This window comes from Grampus griseus (genome assembly GCF_964374135.1).
Source record: "Grampus griseus genome assembly, chromosome: 10".
Classification (NCBI taxonomy): Eukaryota; Metazoa; Chordata; class Mammalia; order Artiodactyla; family Delphinidae; genus Grampus; species Grampus griseus.
The window spans coordinates 77,133,959-77,155,318 of record NC_139004.1 but is presented as its reverse complement, the minus strand read 5'-3'; the positions used below and the strand labels follow the sequence as shown (position 1 = coordinate 77,155,318).

Below are 21,360 nucleotides of genomic sequence, written 5' to 3'. Positions count from 1 at the left end.
GGGGAGGTTTTACGAGGGGTAGCCTGAGGTTGCTTGCCAACTTAAAGCAGAATCTCTGGGTATGGGGTCTAGACATCAGTTTTGTTTGTTCGTTTGGTTCTTGTTTTTTAGGCATCAGGTTTTTTCTTTAAAGCTTCCCATATCCTTCTCATTTGCAGCCAGATTTAAGAACCATTGGCTAAAATCACCTTTCAAGTTTCTTCTAGCTCTGAAGACTGAATTGACCTCTGTTGCCCTGCGAGGTTTTTAGCACACGGTTTATTGGTTTAGTTCCTTGTGGGGACTAGTATTTAGTTACCTCAGAGGTTTGTCTCTTAATTATCGACACTAAGAGAGAGAAGCGCCGTTACCGGGTCATTCAAAACATTGCATAATCCCCAAAGCATATCTCTTTGTCTTAGATGGAGTGTTCGACCCTTCAGTTCAGAGCAGATTTGCATTCCTAATTAGGGCTTGCTTAAGATGCCGAAAATTTGAATTTGTTTTCCTCAAGCTCAGCAATATCCTGGGAGGAGCAAGCTACAGTTAAAATGTCCTGTTTCTTCCAAGCCACCAAGTGGCTTCTTCACAAACAATGTCTTCCACACATGCATGGAGTTAACTATACAGACATTTATATAGTCTTTGTTTGTTTAATTATTTTTAACATCTACATCCTATGCCATCAGTCTGTCCAAGCCGCACTTAAAATAAACAATGGAATTGTGAGATATTAAGACTTCACCGTCACCTGAAGTCTTTCCCATGGTGACTAGATAGCCATGTGGTATAAAGCTTCATTTACCTAATAGCATCAGTTGTTTAGTCAAGAATATTTTCCATCTACAACTACAAGTTAGCTTGTTGGTCGGTGGACAGTTTTTATTTTAACCATTTTGGTTGAAAACCTGCTTAGAATGCATGGCACAGCCTTCCCTGCCTTTTTCAATAGGGAGCCGACAGTCCTTGAACGTTTTCCCTGTGATCCAGGATCACCATTGTGACTGTGTCTTTCCCCAGTGGCCCCGCTCCCCTGAGGACCTCTCAAGGTATAGGGGCGTCTGCCCTTCATAGCCCCAAACCTCAGGGGATGCTGAATATACATGTCTGGTGCTCCAGTTCGGCAGCCTTCTCCCTCAAGCTCAGGCTATCTCGAAAAGTGAGAGCTTTAATCAACACACCTGTTTCAAATAAGTCCCCTCATCCCCCTTCCTGGTCCCCCAAAGGATGGAAAACAGACCTGTTAGAACTGGACATAAAGCTGGTTAAAATGGAAGATGGTTGTGAGTGGGGAACCAGGGGACTCTGAGAAAACACATTTCCATGCAGAGACTTTGTCATTTTTATTTTGACGTTGGTTTCTCTGAAGCCCTTTCTTTCTTCTTGGTTCCAAAGATAGGTAAGGTCATGAAGTGATAAATCGTGTGGGGGGGAAAGAATCATAGTGGCTCATGTTTGTATAGCAATTTAGGACCTTTGAGGCATTTTAACATCCATTATTTTAGCTGACGATCACAACAATCCTTGAAGGTAAGTAGGGGAACTATTATTAATCCCATTTTACAGGTGGTATAACCAAGGCCCAGAGAAATTGAAATGATTTTCACAAGCTCCAGTGTGTGGGGGATCCAGTAAAAATCCATGTAGTGTGACTGAGGAGTCTAAAAAAGGAGGTGGGACGGGGGCTTATTCATTCATGATTTTGTTCATTTGGCAAGTATTTACTGAGCACCTACTATGTGCCAGTTCTCATTTATATGCTGAGGACACAATAGAAAATAGAGCCAATAAAGTCCCTGTATTCATGGAGCTTATGTGCTAGTGGGAGAAGACAATAAAATAAATATATAATACAGTGTCAGGTATTGGTGAGTTCTATGAAGAAAAAAGAGTCAAAAGATAGAGACTCATGGAGTTCACCTGGGTGAGCTGAACCGCACTGATGTTTTTACCAAGGTTTTTAAAACATAAATGAAATGTCCCTTTGAGGACAGTAATTTAGTGAAAAGAGAAGGAGTGGTGAAAATAACCATTATTGTAGATCACTGTTGTGGTTGCAAACAGGTCTGCTGAATTTGGCTTTGAATCTTAGCTCTAAGATGGCTGCATGTGTCCAGGAAAGGGTTATATCTGCCACAAGCATCACCAGGGAAGAAATGGAAACAATAATAATGTTTCTCAAGTGCCCCAGGTAGGGGTCCCCATTCCCACTGAGAATGCCCTGTGATGTGTGGCTGCCGAAGGGAGAGGAGAAGAGGGGTGCCAGTTTAGAACTGATAGCTATCACTTGCATCTCATTGGAGAACCTCTGTTGTTTTGTATCATAAAACTGCAACAATTATAGGACCATCACACAACCTGAAAATTGCCTGAAAGTGTAACAGTTGACTACTGTGGCTTTGAGTGGTCCTCATTGTTTTTCAAATTAATACCTTGTCATTGTTTCAGCAGGTGTTAAGAAATGTTACTAGCGTCCCAGGGGCCAAGCATTGGCCCTTTGCTTGATAATTGTTTGCTTTGTATCAGGAAAAAAAAAAGATACAGTCCTACTGTTTCCAAACCTTCCTCATTTTCACCCTGGAAATTACACAGAAGTGTTAACTAACTTCAATTTGCAGTGCCTGACAGTCACGTCTTGTAGAGAAATGATACTTTGTGATCTAAGGTAAACCACAGTAATGAAAACTAATCTTTTTAGTTATCAGCAAACATACATACCCACTGTGGAAATTTAAGGGGTTTGTGGCAGCTCTCCTAATGACCCATATTACAGTGTTTTAATAGGTTTCTTCTGAGATAACTTTGATTGCAACAGCTCAAGCAGTGTGCATTCTTAGTTTCTTTTTTTTTCCTTACAATAAATCGTTTTGTAACTACTGGATGAACCACCTGCTTACCTTTCCAGAAAATCTAATTTATTTAAAAAATCAAATCCTTCCCCCTCTCCATCTTTTTTGAATCATTGGACTCTAAGGCTGTACCTTGGACTCTAAGGGAAGCAAAGACCACTGGTTAATGTCTCCTGTGAGTAAACTGATAAGGAAATACTTACCACATACTCAGGTTAAACTACCCCCAAAAATATGACTTGGGTCGGAAGGGATAGAGATTTAAATACAATTTCTTGACTTGGCACTTCCTCAATTTTTTAAAGAGGGGATCGGGGAAGGCTGTCACTTTTCTAATATTATATTAAGGACAGACAGTGGAAGGCAGTATGTTTGAGTATTTTTCAATGGAGGTTTCAATCCAAAGAAAATCCAGAGAATGTCTCTGGGTTATCTGGTGAAGATTTATCCATCAGAGTATCTTTTCCAGAAAAAAAAATTAATAGTAGAAAAAAATAATAAACTATACAACCCTGTAATCCCAACTCCCTTCTTGCCAGGTTGGATTTCTGGAAAGAGCAGGAGGTTTGAATATCAGTTTCAGTTCCTGGACTATCAGAGCAGTCTGTGGATAGCGATACTGTATACTATGGATAGCTTCCAGCCCCAGTGGATAGCCTCAAACTCCAGCCAAAGCTCTGGGGGTGCACAGCAGGGTAAAATGCATGGGTCATCGAGAAAGGGTCACTGTCCGAGAAGTCCATTTTCATGTTCTCCTGTTTCTTTGCAGAAACCCGGGATGGACGTGGCCGATGCCTACGTGACTTTCGTCCGTCACTCTCAGGATGCCCTTCGTGATAAGGTCAATGAGGAGATGTATATAGAAAGGTTATTTGATGTAAGTAAGTGCCTTCTCCTCCTTGGAAGCCAAGGAGGAGACCCTCCAAAATGTGACAAAATAAGAGACAGGAGGATAAGTCACATTTTGAGAAAATGGATTGGTTCTGATGCAAACAAAATCTTTTCCTCCCCGTCTGCCTTAGGCTCTTATCTGTCGTGTGTCTGTTCCCCAACCCACCCTGGCGTGGCTGTGTCTCGGTCCCAATCTGTGTGATACGTGGGATGGCACAGCCTTGCGCAAACAGGCTCATCCCTGCACGAAGCTTGTGAGGCGGCAGCTTCGTCTCACTGGCAAAGACCTTCCTCGGTCATGGTTCCCCTCCTTGCAATCTGGCCCTGCTGTAGGGAGGTGTTCCCTGCCTTCCAGGAGGCTGAGGCCAGCTCCCTGTCCTGAGGGTGGTACCTCCCTGCCACCAGCTGTGGCGTGCAGCTGTGCAGTAAATGTATCGTTATCGCTTCAAAGATGCTTCTGTTTCTGGAAGACTAGAAGTCTTTAGCTAGCCCTGGGTTTTGGCAAACACGTTAGTTACTTGGTCATTTGCCGTTCTAAACCCAGGTGCCCCTCCCCCACTCCCCCTCCACCCACTTGAAAATTTGGGAGAAGAAGCAGGTGTACAAAGAGCAGGTACATCAGGCTGCCAGACCCAGATTGAACTTCCAAAATCAGATTTCTGAGGGTTAATAGTTATCAAGCAAACTTACTTCCAGTGTGACTGCATCTGCACTTCCAAAGCAAACCACTGAGGCAAAAAGAAAAAAAAAAAGGAATCTGCTTCAGTCTCAAATCTCCTGCCTCTTTCAGGCCAAAGCAGATGGGGCTGCCTAATTTAGCCAGATATTTTGTTTCAAGTTTCCACCGAATTTGCCAGTGTAGACCCGGCCAGAGTGCATGGAAGCCGACGTACTTGTCTCTGTGTGGCTCTAATTGTACAGCCTACTTCTGTCTCGTGAAGCGTGAGCTCCTCCTGTCCAGGTTTCCATATTTTTAGTGCCAGCTCAAACATTAATGTTTTGGTCTACTATGGAATCCATGTTTCTATATTTTTTCTGTGATTGTGTTCAGCAATTTGCATCGAGTTTGTGTGTGTGTGTGTGTATGTGTGTGTGTGTGTGTGTGTGTGTGTTTGTTCCATGGCTAAGTGAGCTCATTGTTGGCACTGCTTAAGAGTCTGCAGCTTCTGACTTTTCTATGCTTTGTCTTCCAGCTCATTTGCTTTCCTCGTGTGTTGAAAAGGCTCCTGTCTTTTTTTTTTTTTTCTTTTCTAATCATCCCCTCTCTGTGCTCAATATCGCTCTTTCCTCTGCATCACCTTTCTTCGAGAAAACCCTTCTTACTTTTTAATTCCCACCCGTCCTCTCTCGGATTAAAATGGAACTTATCTCTCATGTCAAATGTTTTATCACATTGTATCAAGTGGCATGAATTAGAATCAAATAATCTTCCTGTGTACATCTTCTAGCATGGCCCACATCCACTGAGAATGCCTCATACATGCATAAAGCTCACCGGCGGGTCCTCCCCCTTCTCTGCATGCGTGCCTGTATGAAAATACCGAGCCTAGAATGTCTGGGGCCCAATCACCCAGCCAATAGGCATTGAAAACAGGCAGGCAGCACCCTCAGGTCTGCAGTTTGGAGTGTGGACACTCTGCCCATCTCCGCTGAATGAAATTCCAAGCCACAAACGTTCAAGAAGCCTGTGGGTTGTTCTTTTCAATGCCTAGGTTGCCTTCTTCTTTTCTTTTTTTTCTTTGATCAGTATCTTCTGATTCTCAGTTTTGTGTGGCCCTCGTGTGTGTGTGCGTGCGTGTTCCTGTGTGAGCGTGTGTGAATAACCCCGTGCTCTCCAAAACTTTCAAACATCTAGAACTGAATTTCACATTCAATCTGCCACTTAGCCTATTGTTTCATTGACAAATAACCCACCCTTCCCTCTTGATGTTTTTTTTTTAATTAGAAGTACAAGGGGGGAAAAGTTTTTTTTAAGGTAGCTTTGTTGAAGGCAGCAGGGCCAATTGTCCTTTTCTGGGGCTTTTTTAAAGGGAAAGTACAACTGAATCTTTATTTAAGAGTGTAGCTTTGGCTAGCACAGATGGTAAACTGGACTTGCCCGACTGTTGAAGAACCCAGGCAAATTCAAGCCCTCTGGTCATTTATTTGAATGAATAATGAAAAAAAATCACTAAGAATTTGTTTTTCAGGATGCAAATTATGTCTAGGGTCATTCAAAAATTCACAAATATGTCAAGTCCCTTGTGGAATTACACTGACCAGCGTAAAATGGCATCAGTAACATTATAAGAATCCCCACAATTTAGTCTCTTATTGTCCCAATTCTGTTTTCCCAAGGGAGTCTTAATTACCCTTCCCTGAATATCTGATTTTAAAACTTAACCATTACAATCATTTGCTGCACATCACTCCCATCCCTATGGAAAAAATTTTTCAGTAGCCTATTTAGAGATAACGAATTGAATTTCTTTGCCACTTACTTCCTTACTTCCCAAATAACCTGCTCCCCTAATTTACAGAATATTGGTGCTAGGCAACCTAGCTGATGTCGTGCAAAAAAAGTTCTTGAATCTGTCATGGATTTAAAACATTTGTCATTCGAAAAAACCCAGAGCTTCTCAAAAAGCTTCATTACCATGCATCCCCAGTAATTTAATTCAGTACTTACTGTTTTTCTATAGTCTAGCAGCAAAACATCAGATTACCAACATGTTTGATTATTTTCGGCTTCTGTTTCCTCAAGCAGGGTGTTTATTTCTTTACATATATGCTCTGGAAGGCAGTCGTGTCCACCGAGCTAAATAAGGGAATCAGAATATTAAGGCAAAAGGGTGTCTGTGAAACCTCCCACCCTACATTTCTTGCTACAGTGAACTTATCCTTTCAACTTCCTTCCTAATGATAGTGGTCCTGGGGCGGGTTTCTAAACAATTGGCAGAAAGCTACTGAGAAAAACTTGTTGATCTGAGAGGTTTCTCTTCCAAATTGTTGCATTTTGATAAATGGCAAAAATGAATAATAGAAAATTAGCATTTTGAATGAGGAAAAATATATATCTCTCAGATTGTTTGCTGTTTGGAGGTTGTTGATTTTGACTCTTGTGTCATTCTCTGGTTTTTAGTTCCTGCTGGCATCTGTCATTCAGAGGCATGTTCTCAGAGCTCCTGTTGTGTTTTCGACTGTGCTTCAAAGTCTCAGTTTGATTTACCTGAGAAGTCCTTTAAGTTCTTGCTATTCGGGATTATTCCCATTTTTTGGCCAGAGTGTACCTTGTGGAAAAGGCTGGATGGCATTAGTGTGTGTCTGTATCTGAGAATATTTGGAGTAATAGCTGGTCATTTAATGAGTACGTCTTCCGTTTTAACCAGGCCCCTATCTCAGTGTTCTCTCTCTCTCTGTCTGAGCTGGTTTTTTCTTTGCCTCGTCATTGTACTTCTGGCTGCAATTGGGTGCTTGTGGGAGATTATCGGCATAGCATTTGGGGCTCTATATTTAATGTTCTGCATTTTTATCTATTTTATTATGTAACTTAAGAGCAACTTTCCAAATTCATCTTCACCAAATTTTTTTAAACAAGCATTTTCTAGGTTGATTGTAGAAATACAGTCAGACATAACGTTGTCTCACCAGGTCTTTTTAATGCAGTGTAAGTTTCCCTGTTTATTAATAATTGATTTACGTAGTCCTCCTATAAAAAGCTAGCAACCTCTTTAGTCACGCACCTCAGAAAAAAGCTAATCAGTCCAAAATTAAGTGCTGATGGGAAAAGAATCCTCAAACTGTTTCTCTTGGTATTTCAGATATGCAGCTGTACATTTTTCCATCTGCATTTTTGTAATTTTTTTCCTAAAAAATGGCAAGCCATTGTAAACTGGTTTCAGTTGCTACAGAGATAACAGTTTATAATATTTGAAACAAAAGATTCAGAGGTTTAGAGCAAGAGAATATGCCGAGACGTACACTAACAAGGAATCTAAATTATATTAAAGGTGCCGAATTCTTAAAAGAGAATCCGATTGCTGTCGGACTCAAGTGAGAGCTTGGCCTCTTTGAAAATTATTGCTGACTTTTAAAGAAAATATAAAACATGGAGATGAATAATGTCCATATTCCTAAAGCAGCAGCTGAAAAGGAAAGCACGGCCCAAGAAATAACTCGAAGACAGTGATTTAAAGCTTGAGTGTCCATAAATCATGCAGATAGCTTCTCCCCCTTTCTCTGGTGATTAATTCACTGTCTTCCCTGAAACAAAAACACGCTTTTTGAAATTAGAGATCAGATCATCAGGAGAAGCACCTAAGATTTCAAGGTCTAAACAAAAATTAATTTATTTCCTTTCCTCCTTGTACTTCTTGAAGACACAGACTGAGAAGAAAATCAGGATTAAAAGAGATGTGCTTAGGGTGAATTCATCTGCTTAAACCTCACAGGCTCGGCGATGAGTGATTAAAAAGCCATCTCGAACTTGGATGGCATCCACATTGGGGGTAATGCTGCGTCCGCACTGGCTTTCTTCAGGCCCCCGTGTTACCGTGAACCAGGCCCAGGGAACATTTGACTGGAGATGATACGTGGATTATATAGGTCAATTATACACTTAATCTGCCTTCTGGAGGATTAAGTATTTGCAGATTGCCTCTGCATTTGGCTTCTCCGTGGCAGTTATCAGATCAGGAAAGGACCCCTCACCAAACTGCCTCGTAAGCGCTTAATCAGGCAGCGCGGTCAGGTTCGGATGGGGCTGCTGCTCCGTATTCTTTGCCTTGCACAGATTCTAATTTGCTGTTCCATTATCAAATCGTGTATTTGTCCACTTTACGTGTCAGCACAGTAATTGAGTGTGAATATGTCCCTTTAAAGGGGTAATTTGAAAAATGAAACCTCTGCCTATTAAAATATATTTGCTGTATTTATATAAGACGCCACAGATAACCTGATCATTCATAACCTGATTAAATTACAAAAGCACTACCCATGTGAACGTGTATCGATCAAGGTAGGAGCCATCCTGCTCAAGTACAGAGTACTTGAAGAACAGGCAACAAGGAAAGCATTATGTTATTAGGTGATATCTGTAAGGTGTATGGCCAACTGTCCAGCTGAGGGAAATTACTTCCCAAAGTACAAAAATGGGGAGAAGTCCACGAGATTCACCGATACAACAGGTTGCGGTTCTAAGGGCTGATTAAAGAAAGTCACGGCATATGGCATTCAAGACACTGAGACGGTCTCCTCTATAAGCAAGAAGCAGGTGTGGTTGCCCCTTCATGGGAGCTCTTGTGTAGTGAGCCTGGGCCCTGCTTCTGGAGCCTTCAGACTTCACCCTTGATCCTTACAAGCCGGTGACCTTGGACAAGGTATTTAATCTCTCAGAGCTTCAGCTGATTGATCTACATAACAGAGATGATAATAAGCAGAACCTTCTCGTGGAGTCCTTATGAGGGTGAAGCACCGTGTGCTCCTGCCAGCATCGCACGATGGAAGCCTTTGGTAAGTGTCCTCCGCCGTGGCCACCACCATCATCGCATCATCATCATCATCATCGCCGTCACTGAAATGGAAAGGCTTTTCCCAGGCATCTTTTTTTCTTGTTAAACAAAACCCCATCTCCATGCTAAGGGGCTGTAAGAATCTCGCTGTCACTTTCAGGCATTAACTCCAAGCTTGCTTAGAATCACATGACGTACAGCAGCCTAGTACCGGTTTGCTTTTGGCAAAACGTAGTTCTGAAACAAGCAAAAGAGTGATGGTTAGGGCTGGGGCTTTGAAGTAAGCCAGACAGGAGAAGGGATCCTGGTTTTGCCACTTCTGAGCTGTTTAACTTCGGGTGAATTAGTTAACCTCTCTGAGCCTCAATTTCCTCAGCTGTAAAGAAACTTCTTACAGTTGTTGTGAGGACTAAATAACACAGTGGATATAGACTGGCATAGTTAAAAATTCGACAAGTCTTTTATCATCATCATCATCATTATCATTGTCTCGTAGAAGTATTTGTTCCTTACAGTGACGTTGAAATGACCTAGCTCTACCCCCTAAACAAAACCACAGTGCATCGGCAAATAAATCAGAATTGACCTTCTGAACTTGAGGATTTGGGGGGGAGGGGAGGATGATTAATGCCTTTTATTATTACAGATGTAATAAATTTACATTGTAGACATTTAGAAAATACAGCTAAGCAAAAATAAGAAAATACTACATGCCCAGCAGGCATAGATTATTCCTTGAGTGTTTATCCTTTGAATCTTTTTCTATGTGCTTATATACTTGATGTATTTTTAACCAAAATAAGTGAGCAAAAATTGCTGTTTTTAAGTTAATGGTCTTGATTTTCCCTGCGAATAAGTGTTTGACTAATACACTGTCCGTTTTCAAAGCTGCCCACTCATCCCCACAGTATCCTTTATAGTTGGTTTTTGCAACCCAGGCTCCGATGCAGGGCCACGCGTCGTATCTGGTTGTGATGCGCTTTCAATTTCTTTTTACCAGCACTGGCTTTTTTCATGATCCTGACTTAAAGGGACCACCGTGCCAATTGTTCCACAGACTGGAGGAGTTTATTACTATCTAAACATAGAACTGATTTCAGGAGAAAAAAAAATATCTAGCTGAATTCAACCAAGTAGCTCTTTTGGACATAATTAGTAACTCAGCATAATTCAACCAGGGTTTTTTTAAGCTGTTCTCTGTATGTAAGGAAAAGTTCTGAAGCTAGTTATTTTTTTTAAAAAAACAAAAAAACCTAAACAGCAAGAAATCCACAGAGGTCAGGGAACAAGTTGGCCATATGAAGAGCTACAGGGATTTTATTTCATGTACTAAGGCACAGGTGTCTGAGCTGGATGGGTCAGTCTGAGGTCCTGGTCCAGTGTTTCTTGTCTCACTGCCACTGCTTTGGTGAAATCTTGATGAGGAACTTTCACTCCCACCTGAGATCATTAGGAAGGTTTCTTTGCTAATTCTGCTAGGATTTTCCCTGAGGTTATCAATCTGAAATTAAGCCCTTCAGATCAGTCTGAAGCTGAGCTTTCAATACTCTTCAGATCAAACTTTAATTGAACTATGACCTCGACTCTATCCTCCTCAATTATGAGGCTAGAGAGCCTTTTCTCTGGGCTACTAGGATAGCCTTCAGAATCTGTGCGATTATATATACTAGAACAGGAAAACAAATCCGAAATGGACCAGGAAAGACAGGAAAGGAGAGACAGTTGACTTTTTTCCACCTAATTCTGAATCTCAAAGTAAATTCTGGCGGTTAAGCCATGTCCTGGGCCATGTGTCGTTCCCCAAGAGTGTCATTTCTCAAGAAGAATATGGAAACTGGACAGAGTCAGAGGGAAATGAGACGTGAAAAGCCTGTCCTCACCTTGATTTGTAACATTATAAGGAATATAATACACACACACACACGCACACACATACGCACCCACACACATCATTAGGGTTTGGGTTCTTGCACGTGAACCTCAGACTCAGGACCTTTCCAAGCTGGAATTATAAAACAATCCAAGTTCACCTTCGTGACTTTTATCCTCCAGTGCCCCTTAAAGACCCAGTGCCTTCATGATTTCCCTACTTCCCATCACCTAAATCTGTTTTTAGCAGATGTGCTGTTTCCTCCCCTATTAAGGTAAAGAAAACTTAGTGCTGGCCTTGTTGGGGTATTTGCAATTTTAACAAAATATTAAGCTAAAAGAATGAGGCGCTAATAATGGAAGTTTTTGATCTCTGACATGACAGAGATCAAAGTAAAGCAAGCTCTACTAGGATGGGAGGGGATGGAAAGAGGAGTGTTTCGGTGCCTCTGATGCCCTATTGCAATGACTCTCATATTCACATATGCATCCTCTTGCCCGTGACCTTCACACTAACAAGTAAATGATAACAATGCCTTCTTTTTCTTTTGGAGTCTTAGGTATAGAAACACATTTCTATTCCACATGGACAGGCTTTTCTTCATGCTTGGGCAATTTGAGTTTTCAGCAGTCGTTCATGCAGAAAAGATAAGGGGGCATTAATAGATTTGGATGACTTGGATTAATTGTATCAAACGGGTTGTTACCATCCAAAAGGAAGTGTTTATTTTTTTTTAGTGTCGTTGTTACAGGTTTATATTTCAGGACCATGTCTTCAAGTAGTTCTTTCTAACCTAGATGCTGCTTCCAAAGCCATTCACAGAAGTAGGCCTCGTTTACTTTCAGGCAAACCTGACATAAAACAAGTCTTGAATTTTCTCTGGAGCTTGTGTGCAACAAAGAGTTTTGCTAAGTGTCTTTATCAGAACAGCTTTCTGTGTTCCACGAGACATTTGGTGAATACAGTTAATTTGTTTTCTTTTCCAGTGGAGAATGTTCCAGTAATCATTCTAAGAAGCCAGGCTGATTGCTCTGTTACATTAAGGTCACAGTATGCTTGCTAACATGACCCACACAATACTTTTGTGTCTTCGAAAAGGTTTGTTTTTTTTTCTAATGGCAGACTTATGGCATGGAAGCAGTAAGTGACAGACTCTTACACACACACACACACGTACATGCATGCACACACACACATGCACACACACAGTAGCCAAGGCACATTTTGTGGAACGAATATTATCACATTGCGTAGCAAGATACGAGATATACTAAATCCTCAAATACTTCCCATTATTTAACCAAGTAACTGTTTCCCTCCTTGCCAGGCTCTGTAGAGGCTACTGTCAAAAGATTTCACTGTCTCTTCATGTCTAACATCATAATCGCTTGCCCTAAAATTTTTTAATGAATGAACTTAAAATATCATCTAGGTTCTTATTATGCAAAATGTGGTCCGTGGACCCACAGCATCAGTCTCCACTGGGGGTACAGAATCTCGGCCCTAACCCCAGCCAAATGGATCTGAGTCTACATCTTAACAAGGGCCTCTGCTGATTCAAAGGCACAGTAAGGTTTGAGAAGGACTGGGTAAGATCAGTGACTCTCTTCTATGCCTGTGACCCACCGTAAGAAGCACATTTTACATTGCAACCCAGTATGTATGTATACACACACACACACGCGCGCGCACATGCATACACACATACACACATACGCGCACACACATACGCACGCACACACACACACACCAGAAGTTTATAAAACAATATTTACTCTCTATGTGATGCAGTCTGATATTTTCTATTCCATCTTTCAAAAATCTTGGTAGTAACCAATGCGATGGTTTCATCACACATTGTATGATGTGTAGGTTGTTATAGGTCCCAACCCTCAGAGAGCAAAATTTCTCACCCTCGCCACTACTGACATTTCAAGCCAGATAATTCTTGGTTGCGGGGTACTAGCCTGTGTATTGAAAGACGTTGAGCGGCATCCCTGGCTTCTACCCACTAGACGCCAGGAGCAGCCCCTTTTCTCAGCTTTAATGACCAAAAATGTCTCCAGACATTCCCTGATGTCCCCTGGGAGGGGGGACCGAAATCACTCCTGCTTGAGCACCGCTGCTCTGGATGAACCAGGAAAGAGGTCTACAAGGGAGTGCTACCTCTCTGCGTGTCACATGTCCCTCTGCCACCACCATCACACACACCTGATGAGTATGTGTAGCATCAACAACAACAAAGTGACCACTTATCAACCTGGGAGTTGGCTTGGGAGCTGTGCCGGTCTTGGAAGTAGATTATGTTTGGGGGGCTTCATGCAATGATAGGACAAGCTTGTGAGACATCCAGGACCCTTTACCCCTCTCACCGAGGAGTCCCGCTCCGAGCCATGGGAAGGAGCCCTGCGTTAGATCAGCAGGACGGATTCCCAGTTTGGCCTCCCTCAATTGCTTTGCTTTTTATGATTCCATCAGGATCTTGGTTAAAAAAAAAAAAAATCGCTTCTACCAGGTGGCTACAAGTTATTTTTGTGCATCCAAAAACCTGAAAAGAAGGCTCAAGTTGAATACTTCATTCATTCCAAATTCCCAATTCAGAAGAGAACAGTTAACAGCCTCCTGTTGTGTTAAACTCCTGCCGAGTTGACTAAAAATCCAGTTAATGGAGTCTAGCGATTTGCCAGCGGTACGAATATTCCTGTGTCAGGAGCCTTATAATGATATAATGCTCCCTGCCACATTGAGCTGCCTTGACTGCCTTCGGCAGAATTTTTCACTCTAACCATCCCTGGACTAACAGCCATTATGCCAACAAACCTCCGGGTCTTGCCCAGGATGGGATTATTATTAATTACCAGATCTTCATGCCAACCAGGATATAAGAGCCCCTCTCATTTTGTGTAAAAAAAATTTGTTTTGAAAAGAACAAGTAATATGTAAAGTAAGCAAAGTTAAATTCATGAGTTTTCTCGTGCAATTCTCTGTCACTTTTTTCTCTTTCCGTTTGTCTTTTTTTTTAATTTTAAGTTTTTTCTACAATTTTAAAGGTTACTTTCCATTTACAGTTATTACAAAATATTGGCTCTATTCCCCATGTTGCACAATACATCCTTGAGCTTACCTTACACCCTTTTTCAGGAAGAGAACCATCACTTCCTTTTGGTCAGAAAATTCATTATCTGGCCTAGGGAGCCATCCTGTTAAAGAGAAAAGACCCAGCTGTTAGGTGCCTCACTAGTTGAGGGAGTACGAGTCCAGTGTTTTTGACCCAGAGGTGATTTTGCCCCCCAGAGGACATTCAGCAATGCCTGGAGACGTTTTTGGTTGTCACAAATGGAAAGGTGCTCTTAGCATCTAGTGAGTAGAGGCCAGGGATGCTGCTAAACATCTGTGGATGCACGGGACAGCCCTCACAGCAAAGAATTATCCAGCTCAAAATGTCAATAGTTTAAAAATCCTTTGGCTTTAATGATATGGGTAATTTGAGTTTAAATATTGGTATCCATCATGGGCATTATCTGTGGATCATTTTCTCACCAAGGGATTCCAATTCCTTTCTTTAAGAATACTCCACTTGGGAGATTTATCAGGAACTAGTCTCCAAAATCCTTTTGACAAGCTTCATCCAAAGACATCTTCTTAGGGTCTAAAAAATAAAAACTGAAGAATCATTAACACCTACGTTTCTCAGCTTGAACTTAACACTCATCCGTGCATAGTTCCCATGAAACTTCAGTACTTCAATAAAAACTCCGATCTTGTCAGTTAAATGTATCACCACAGCTTCCTTCTACTCGAAAGTGCCTTTTCGAGTTTTAAGGAACTGGCTCTTTTACATCAAGCAGACATTAAGAGTGTAAGCTTTGTCGTATGACAGTCCCAAGGTCAGTTTCTGGGTCTGCCACTTACTGGCGGTATGACTTTGGGTTATTTACTTAATCTTATCAAGCCTTGATTTCCCCCTCTGTAAAAATGGGGATAAAAACAGTACCGAGAGGCTTCACTGGTGGCGCAGTGGTTGAGAGTCCGCCTGCCGATGCAGGGGACACGGGTTCGTGCCCCGGTCCGGGAAGATCCCACATGCCGTGGAGCGGCTGTGCCCGTGAGCCATGGCCGCTGAGCCTGTGCGTCCGGAACCTGTGCTCTGCAACGGGAGAGAGGCCACAACAGTGAGAGGCCCATGTACCGCAAAAAAAAAAAAACCAAAAAAACAAAAAAAAAACAGTACCGAGTTCTTTGGATTAGGAAAACTAAATGAGGCAATGAATAAACCATAACGATGCTCGGAGCACATAAATTACCGCACAAATGTCCGTTCTTGCCGTCATCTTCATCAGTAGTGGTAGTAACGTGAAAACCAACGCACATCCTTGCCTAACGCTAAGGCAGGCTTTGCACAGAGAGAGGAAAAGTAGTGATACATTCCATGCCAACGGGAATTTGAAAAGCCGGAGATGAAATGGTCAGAGAATGTAATAGCAAGTAACAAAGAGCCCAGGTGTGCTACAGGATCCCTAAAGAAAATCTTTTTTTTTTAAATTTTTATTGAAGTATAGTTGATTTACAAGGTTGTATTAGTTTCTGGTGTACAGCAAAGTGATTCATTTATACAGAGAGAATTTTCAGATTCTTTTCCATTATAGTTTATTACAAGATACTGAATATAGTTCCCTGTGCTATACAGTAGGACCTTGTTGTTTGTTTTATGCATAGTAGTGTGTATCTGCTAATCCCAAACTCCTAATTTATACCTCCCCCACTCCCATTCCCCTTTGGTAACCATAAGTTTGTTTTCTGTGTATGTGAGTCTGTCTCTGTTTTGTAAATAAGTCCATTTGTATCCTATTTTAGATCCCACACGTAAGTGATATCATCTGATATTTGTCTTTGTCTGACTTACTGCGCTTAGTATGAGAAACTCTAGGTCCATCCGTGTTACTGCAAATGGCATTATTTCATTCTTTTTTATGGCTGAGTAGTATTCCATTGTGTATATATACCACATCTTCTTTATCCATTCATCTGTCGATGGACTCTTAGGTTGCTTCCATGTCTTGGCTATTCTAAATAGTGCTGCTGTGAACATTGGGGTGCATGTATCTTTTCGAATTAGAGTTTTCTCTGGGTATGTTCCCAGGAGTGGGATTGCTGGATCATATGGTAGCTCTATTTTTAGTTTTTTAAGGAACCTCCATACTATTTTCCACAGTGGCTGCACCAATTGACATTCCCACCAACAGTGTAGGAGGGTTCCCTTAAGAAAATCTGCTTTAAGACAGAACACTGGGATGGGGCCCCAGAGATAGTGCCCCAGAGGAGGCAGCCTGGGGCAGACATCTAGGATTTGGGGAAGAGAAAGAGACAGGATTCTATGTTTAGGTACTCTGCAGGGAGACATTATCGCTTCCTCCGGGAGCGTCCCTCACTCACCAACACTGTAGCTTCATCAGCCTCGGCAGGACTGTGCTTTGTAGAGGTCCTTTCAGAACTTAAACAGGTGATGGCTTCACCCGGGTTATCATGATTCCAATCAACGCACCTGGACATTTGCTTTGTCGGCATTTATCTGCTCTGTAATCTTAAGGGCTAAATTCTTTCTATATTAGCAGGTATTGTTTTGTCTTTTCATATGTGCTGCTTTTTTTTTTTAAGAGGGTTACTTTTTTAATATATAAATTTACTTATTTATTTATTTATTTTTGGCTCCGTTGGGTCTTTGTCGCTGCGCATGGGCTTTCTGTAGTTGCGTCGAGTGGGGGCTACTCTTCATTGCGGTGTGCGGGCTTCTCATTGCGGTTCTTCTCATTGCGGTGGCTTCTCGTCTTGCAGATCATGGGGCTCTAGGCGCGCAGGCTTCAGTAGGTGTGGCACGCGGGCTCAGTAGATGTGGCTCACGGGCTCTAGAGCGCAGGCTCAGTAGTTGTGGCGCACAGGCTTAGTTGCTCTGCGGCATGTGGGATCTTCCCGGACCAGGGCTTGAACCTGTGTCCCCTGCATTGGCAGGCGGATTCTTAACCACTGCGCTACCAGGGAAGTCCCTAATATTTGCTTCTTAACCAGGGGTGTACATCAGAATTACTTATGTATTTTTGTAATCCATAGTTTACTCATACTTTTTTAGTTTCACCTAATGTCCTTTATCTGTTCCGGATTCTATTGATAATATCTCATTATATTTAGTTGTGTGTCACATTAGGCTCCTCTTTGATAACGTTGTAGATTTTGAAGAATCTTGCTCAGATATATTGTAGGCTACCCCTCTGTTAATTATCTGATGTTTTTGTCATAATTAGATGAAGCTTTGGGATTTATATGTATTTTTTATTTTAAAAATGTATCCATCCCAGCTGTATGCCACAGATTCTGAGTCAGTGGATCTAAGATAGAGCTCAGGCATCTGTTTTTTTAAACAAGTCCAAGGGTTTAATCTGATCAAGAGTCACTGATTTAGAGCAGTGTTTCTCCACGATGGATGATTTTGTCCACCCAGAGTTTGTCTGGAAGTGGTCTGGAGGCGTGTTTGACAGTCACAACTCAGGGGCTACTGGGGAGGGATGCTACCAACATCAAATGAGCAGATGGTAAACATGGCACTGCCCAGGACAGCCTCCCATGACAAAGAATTATCTGGCCCCCAATTCCAACGATTGCAAAGGTGATAAATCCTGATTTAGTCGATAAAAGATACCGAAAGACATTTTTAGTTCTACTGTTTCTATTAATTCCTTCTTTGTGTCCAACAAAACAACTTTATAACCTTTTTATTTTTATATCTATAGCAACCATATCAAAAGATAGGAGAAGGTACTATTATTTCCATCTTTTAAGACAGGAACCTAAGGTCCAGAAAGAGCTTGCCCAGGACCCCAAGGTCCCAGGGACACCATCTCTTGAAACTGGCTTTTCCATCCCCCGCTCTGTGAGAAAAGTGATAGTATCCATCTGATCGCCGTTGCATCCCCCCCTCCGTATTCTAGCATATGTGAACCCTCAGTAACTGTGTGTTAAATAAGTATTGATGAATCCCTAGCCTATGTTGTGCACCTTGTTGAGGATATTTTCTATTTCAAATTCTAAGTCAAAAATAGTAATTAAATCCTTTAAGTGTCTCACTATGGATTTTTGCAATTGTCACCTGATTTTTTGTGGAAGCCTTGAATCTATAGTGTTCTGGTTAATTTTTTTTTTTTTTTTGCGGTACGTGGGCCTCTCACTGTTGTGGCCTCTCCCGTTGCGGAGCACAGGCTCCGGACGCGCAGGCTCAGCGGCCATGGCTCACGGGCCCAGCCGCTCCGTGGCATGTGGGATCTTACCGGACCGGGGCACGAACCCGCGTCCCCTGCATCGGCAGGCGGACTCTCAACCACTGTGCCACCAGGGAAACCCCCGTTCTGGTTAATTTAATGAGGAATGAATTGTTTTGGCCCATTTGGTTTTTTGGTTAATTTGAAGATTTATTGGAAAACCTTTTCTCTTTCAACCCCTACTTTTGAAACACTTTCTAAAATGTCTTAGTGCTGTTTTCCGCCTTACTGAGCATTTGAAACAGAATCTAATTCTCTGCGTCAAGATCTTTCAGGATTCTGGCTTTACCCTACTTAACCCCAAGTGACACTCTCCAGTCATGAAGACGTAAAAAGAGTGACTTATCCAGTATTGCCCTACTAATGACTTCCCCGGCTCCAAATACAGTGATCCTTCTATCATACCCCATGAGGAAGATGGGCTGAAATGTTTATTAGCCAGAAACACATTCTAAAAGCTGCTCTTTTAATTCAATCCCAAAGAGGACTTTTGGAGGGAAGGAAAAGGACAGCTTTCTCATAAAAGACAAATGCAAACCAGGAGAAAGAATCCCATGAATTGAGGGGTTTAATAAATGGCTGTTTAATAATTACGATAAAATTTCTTTAGACTTCTTTTATGTATATTTTCTGACGGTACATTAGCAATAACCACATCATCTTGTTAAAGGCGTTATTTCTTTTAAGTCTTCTTAGCAGCTCTAGGAGGTGGGTACCTAATGATCACCATTTTATAGCTCTTGAGGCTGATGAGAGCCAATATTTATCGGGTACCATCTGTGTACCAGGTACTGTTCTAGGCACTTAAATGTAATCATTCATGTACCTCTCATAACTTCCTTGTGAGATAGGTTTTTACAGATAAAGCAGTTGAGTCACTGAGAGGTAAATTGACTTCACTAAATTCTGAAGGCTGGGAAGTAATCAATCCTAGATCAAACTCCTACCTTTCTGTTGCAGAGTAGACACCTAACCATAATGTCTTTCCAGAAATCCTACACTCTTCGAATATGTGCCCCCATCCCCCACTCCAGTGAGTCCTCTGCATCCCACGTTCATCTTCGGGGGTTGTTACTGTAGCGATGTCACTGTTTCGTGCTTGGTACCACAGCAGTACTCAAGACAGAAATTTCGATTGTGACCCCCTGGTAGAAAGTGGCTTATTAGTCATGGCTTGTCCACTAACAATGATGGGAGTCCCATAGCTATTCAGGCAGACCCCTTAAGGAAAACTCAACCCTGCCTTTCCTGAATGGGAGGACTTTGTCACCAGGCTCGAGTTCCACCGACACCAGCAGATCCTAGACCTAAAAGTGGGAGATCCCAGGAAGCGCTGCTATACCCACTTCAGGGTGAAACCCCATCCTCAGAGGAGAGGGACCACAACACAGTGGGGAAGGTTGCATACCATATGTGCTGCAAAAAACACTTCTGCCTAGGCCCAACTAAGGGGTGGGTTTCAGCTTTCAGTCTATATCTCCCTCTGTGTTCTGTCTAAGATCTCTTATCCCATAAGAATAAAGTTTTGTGGTTTATTTAGGGTGGGGGAACGATGGTAACACAATACCATTTCATCGCAGACAGTTGATAAATGGTTTAGGGTAGCAGCTTAAGTTCCTTAAGCAAATCTTGACACAGTGCTGTAATTCAACAACAATGCCCAAGATTTTCCTATGAGGCCCTGTGGACTCTTTTAACCTACCCACATAGCTATGTTTTCAGCGACACTGTGAAGTTTCCCAGATCAGCAATGCTTTACAGGAGGGCAACAGTAATCCAGAATTACAGAATAACATGGTTAGAAAATCCATGCCTAATACAAACGTAGTTGCAACTAAATCATTACGTGGTCATTATCCAATAATGCCTAAGATGTCAGCGATGTGAATGTTTGCAATCTGGTTTCACCAAAGCCCTTCCTTGACTTATTTCCAGCCAAAGATTACAATCAACAATGTGACAGGGTGACAAAAGAGAAAAGGAAGGAAAGGAGGGAGGGAGGCAGGCAGGGAGGAAGGAAGGAAGGAAGGAAGGAAGGATGGAAGGGAGGGACGGAGGGAGGGAGGAAAGGAAGGAGTTGTGTTTTTTTTCTCTCAGCTTTAAAGAGCTTACCAGATAGATCGTCAGCTGTCAGCCAACCCTTGAAAGTAGCAAATCCTTTGGCCCCTGGAAGGTTGTCTCTATGCATTGTTTCTAAAGAGTTTGTTTATTCAAAATATGTCTGCTTTGGGCATTCAGTTTCCTAAGTGAGTGCGGGCTCACGGGTAGCAGCTGAGGTCAACACTGTACACCATTTACTGAAGCTCGCTCCTTCCTGTGGTTTCTGGAAATCACCAAGTAGTCGTGACTGCAGCACAGGAGGATGTGGACGTGCTAGAATTCTTTTAAAGGCTCCCCACTTGGCTTACAGAGAATTAGAGACACGGAGGCCTGTTTGCCTCTGTTGGTGCACATTAGAAATAAATTTGGGCATTCAGCTTAAAGAACTCGCTAACGGCACAAGATGCACAAAGACATGCTATTCTGTGTTTCGTGCAGCCTTTGTGAGCCTGGCCAGGCAAGGGGGGTTATCAAAAGAAATATGTAAATAATGCAACCTGCTTTACAAAGGAAAAGAGAAGGAAATTAATCCAAAACATCCGTGGCGTAATACTATTTTCTGCCCTCAGCTTTTCTCTTTATAACTTGAGACGCACGGCCTAACAGTCCAGTGCAAACGATATCGTGCTCAAAAAAACCCCAGACCCAGGGCATCCTTCAGTCCCTAGGAAAGAACGCCGAATCAAGTCTTCAGCCTCCCGCACAATATTATTATTAAATCTAACGTGATCATAGCCAAATCTTTGGCTTGGGCACAATCCCCCATTCTCCCTCCTTTTCTTTTTTTGGGGGGGGAAGGGGGGAAGCATTGGGAGGGCCAAGCCAATCAAAGTTAAAATAAAGTCTCTTTCTAGCAAGACTACTGTCTATAACAT

General features: G+C 42.1%; 1 protein-coding gene across 17 annotated transcripts in view; it reads left to right on the top strand.

The window, feature by feature from the left end:
- The window catches only part of CADPS (calcium dependent secretion activator), a gene marked incomplete at its 5' end in the record, with an annotated part of 486,465 nt that overhangs the window by 443,104 nt on the left and 22,001 nt on the right, over nt 1–21,360 (top strand). For all 17 annotated transcript variants that reach the window (XM_082664108.1, XM_082664107.1, XM_082664102.1 and 14 more), the window contains one exon: nt 3,598–3,705. In XM_082664108.1, the coding sequence (XP_082520234.1) occupies nt 3,598–3,705 (108 nt within the window). The remainder of the gene's footprint in view (nt 1–3,597; nt 3,706–21,360) is intronic.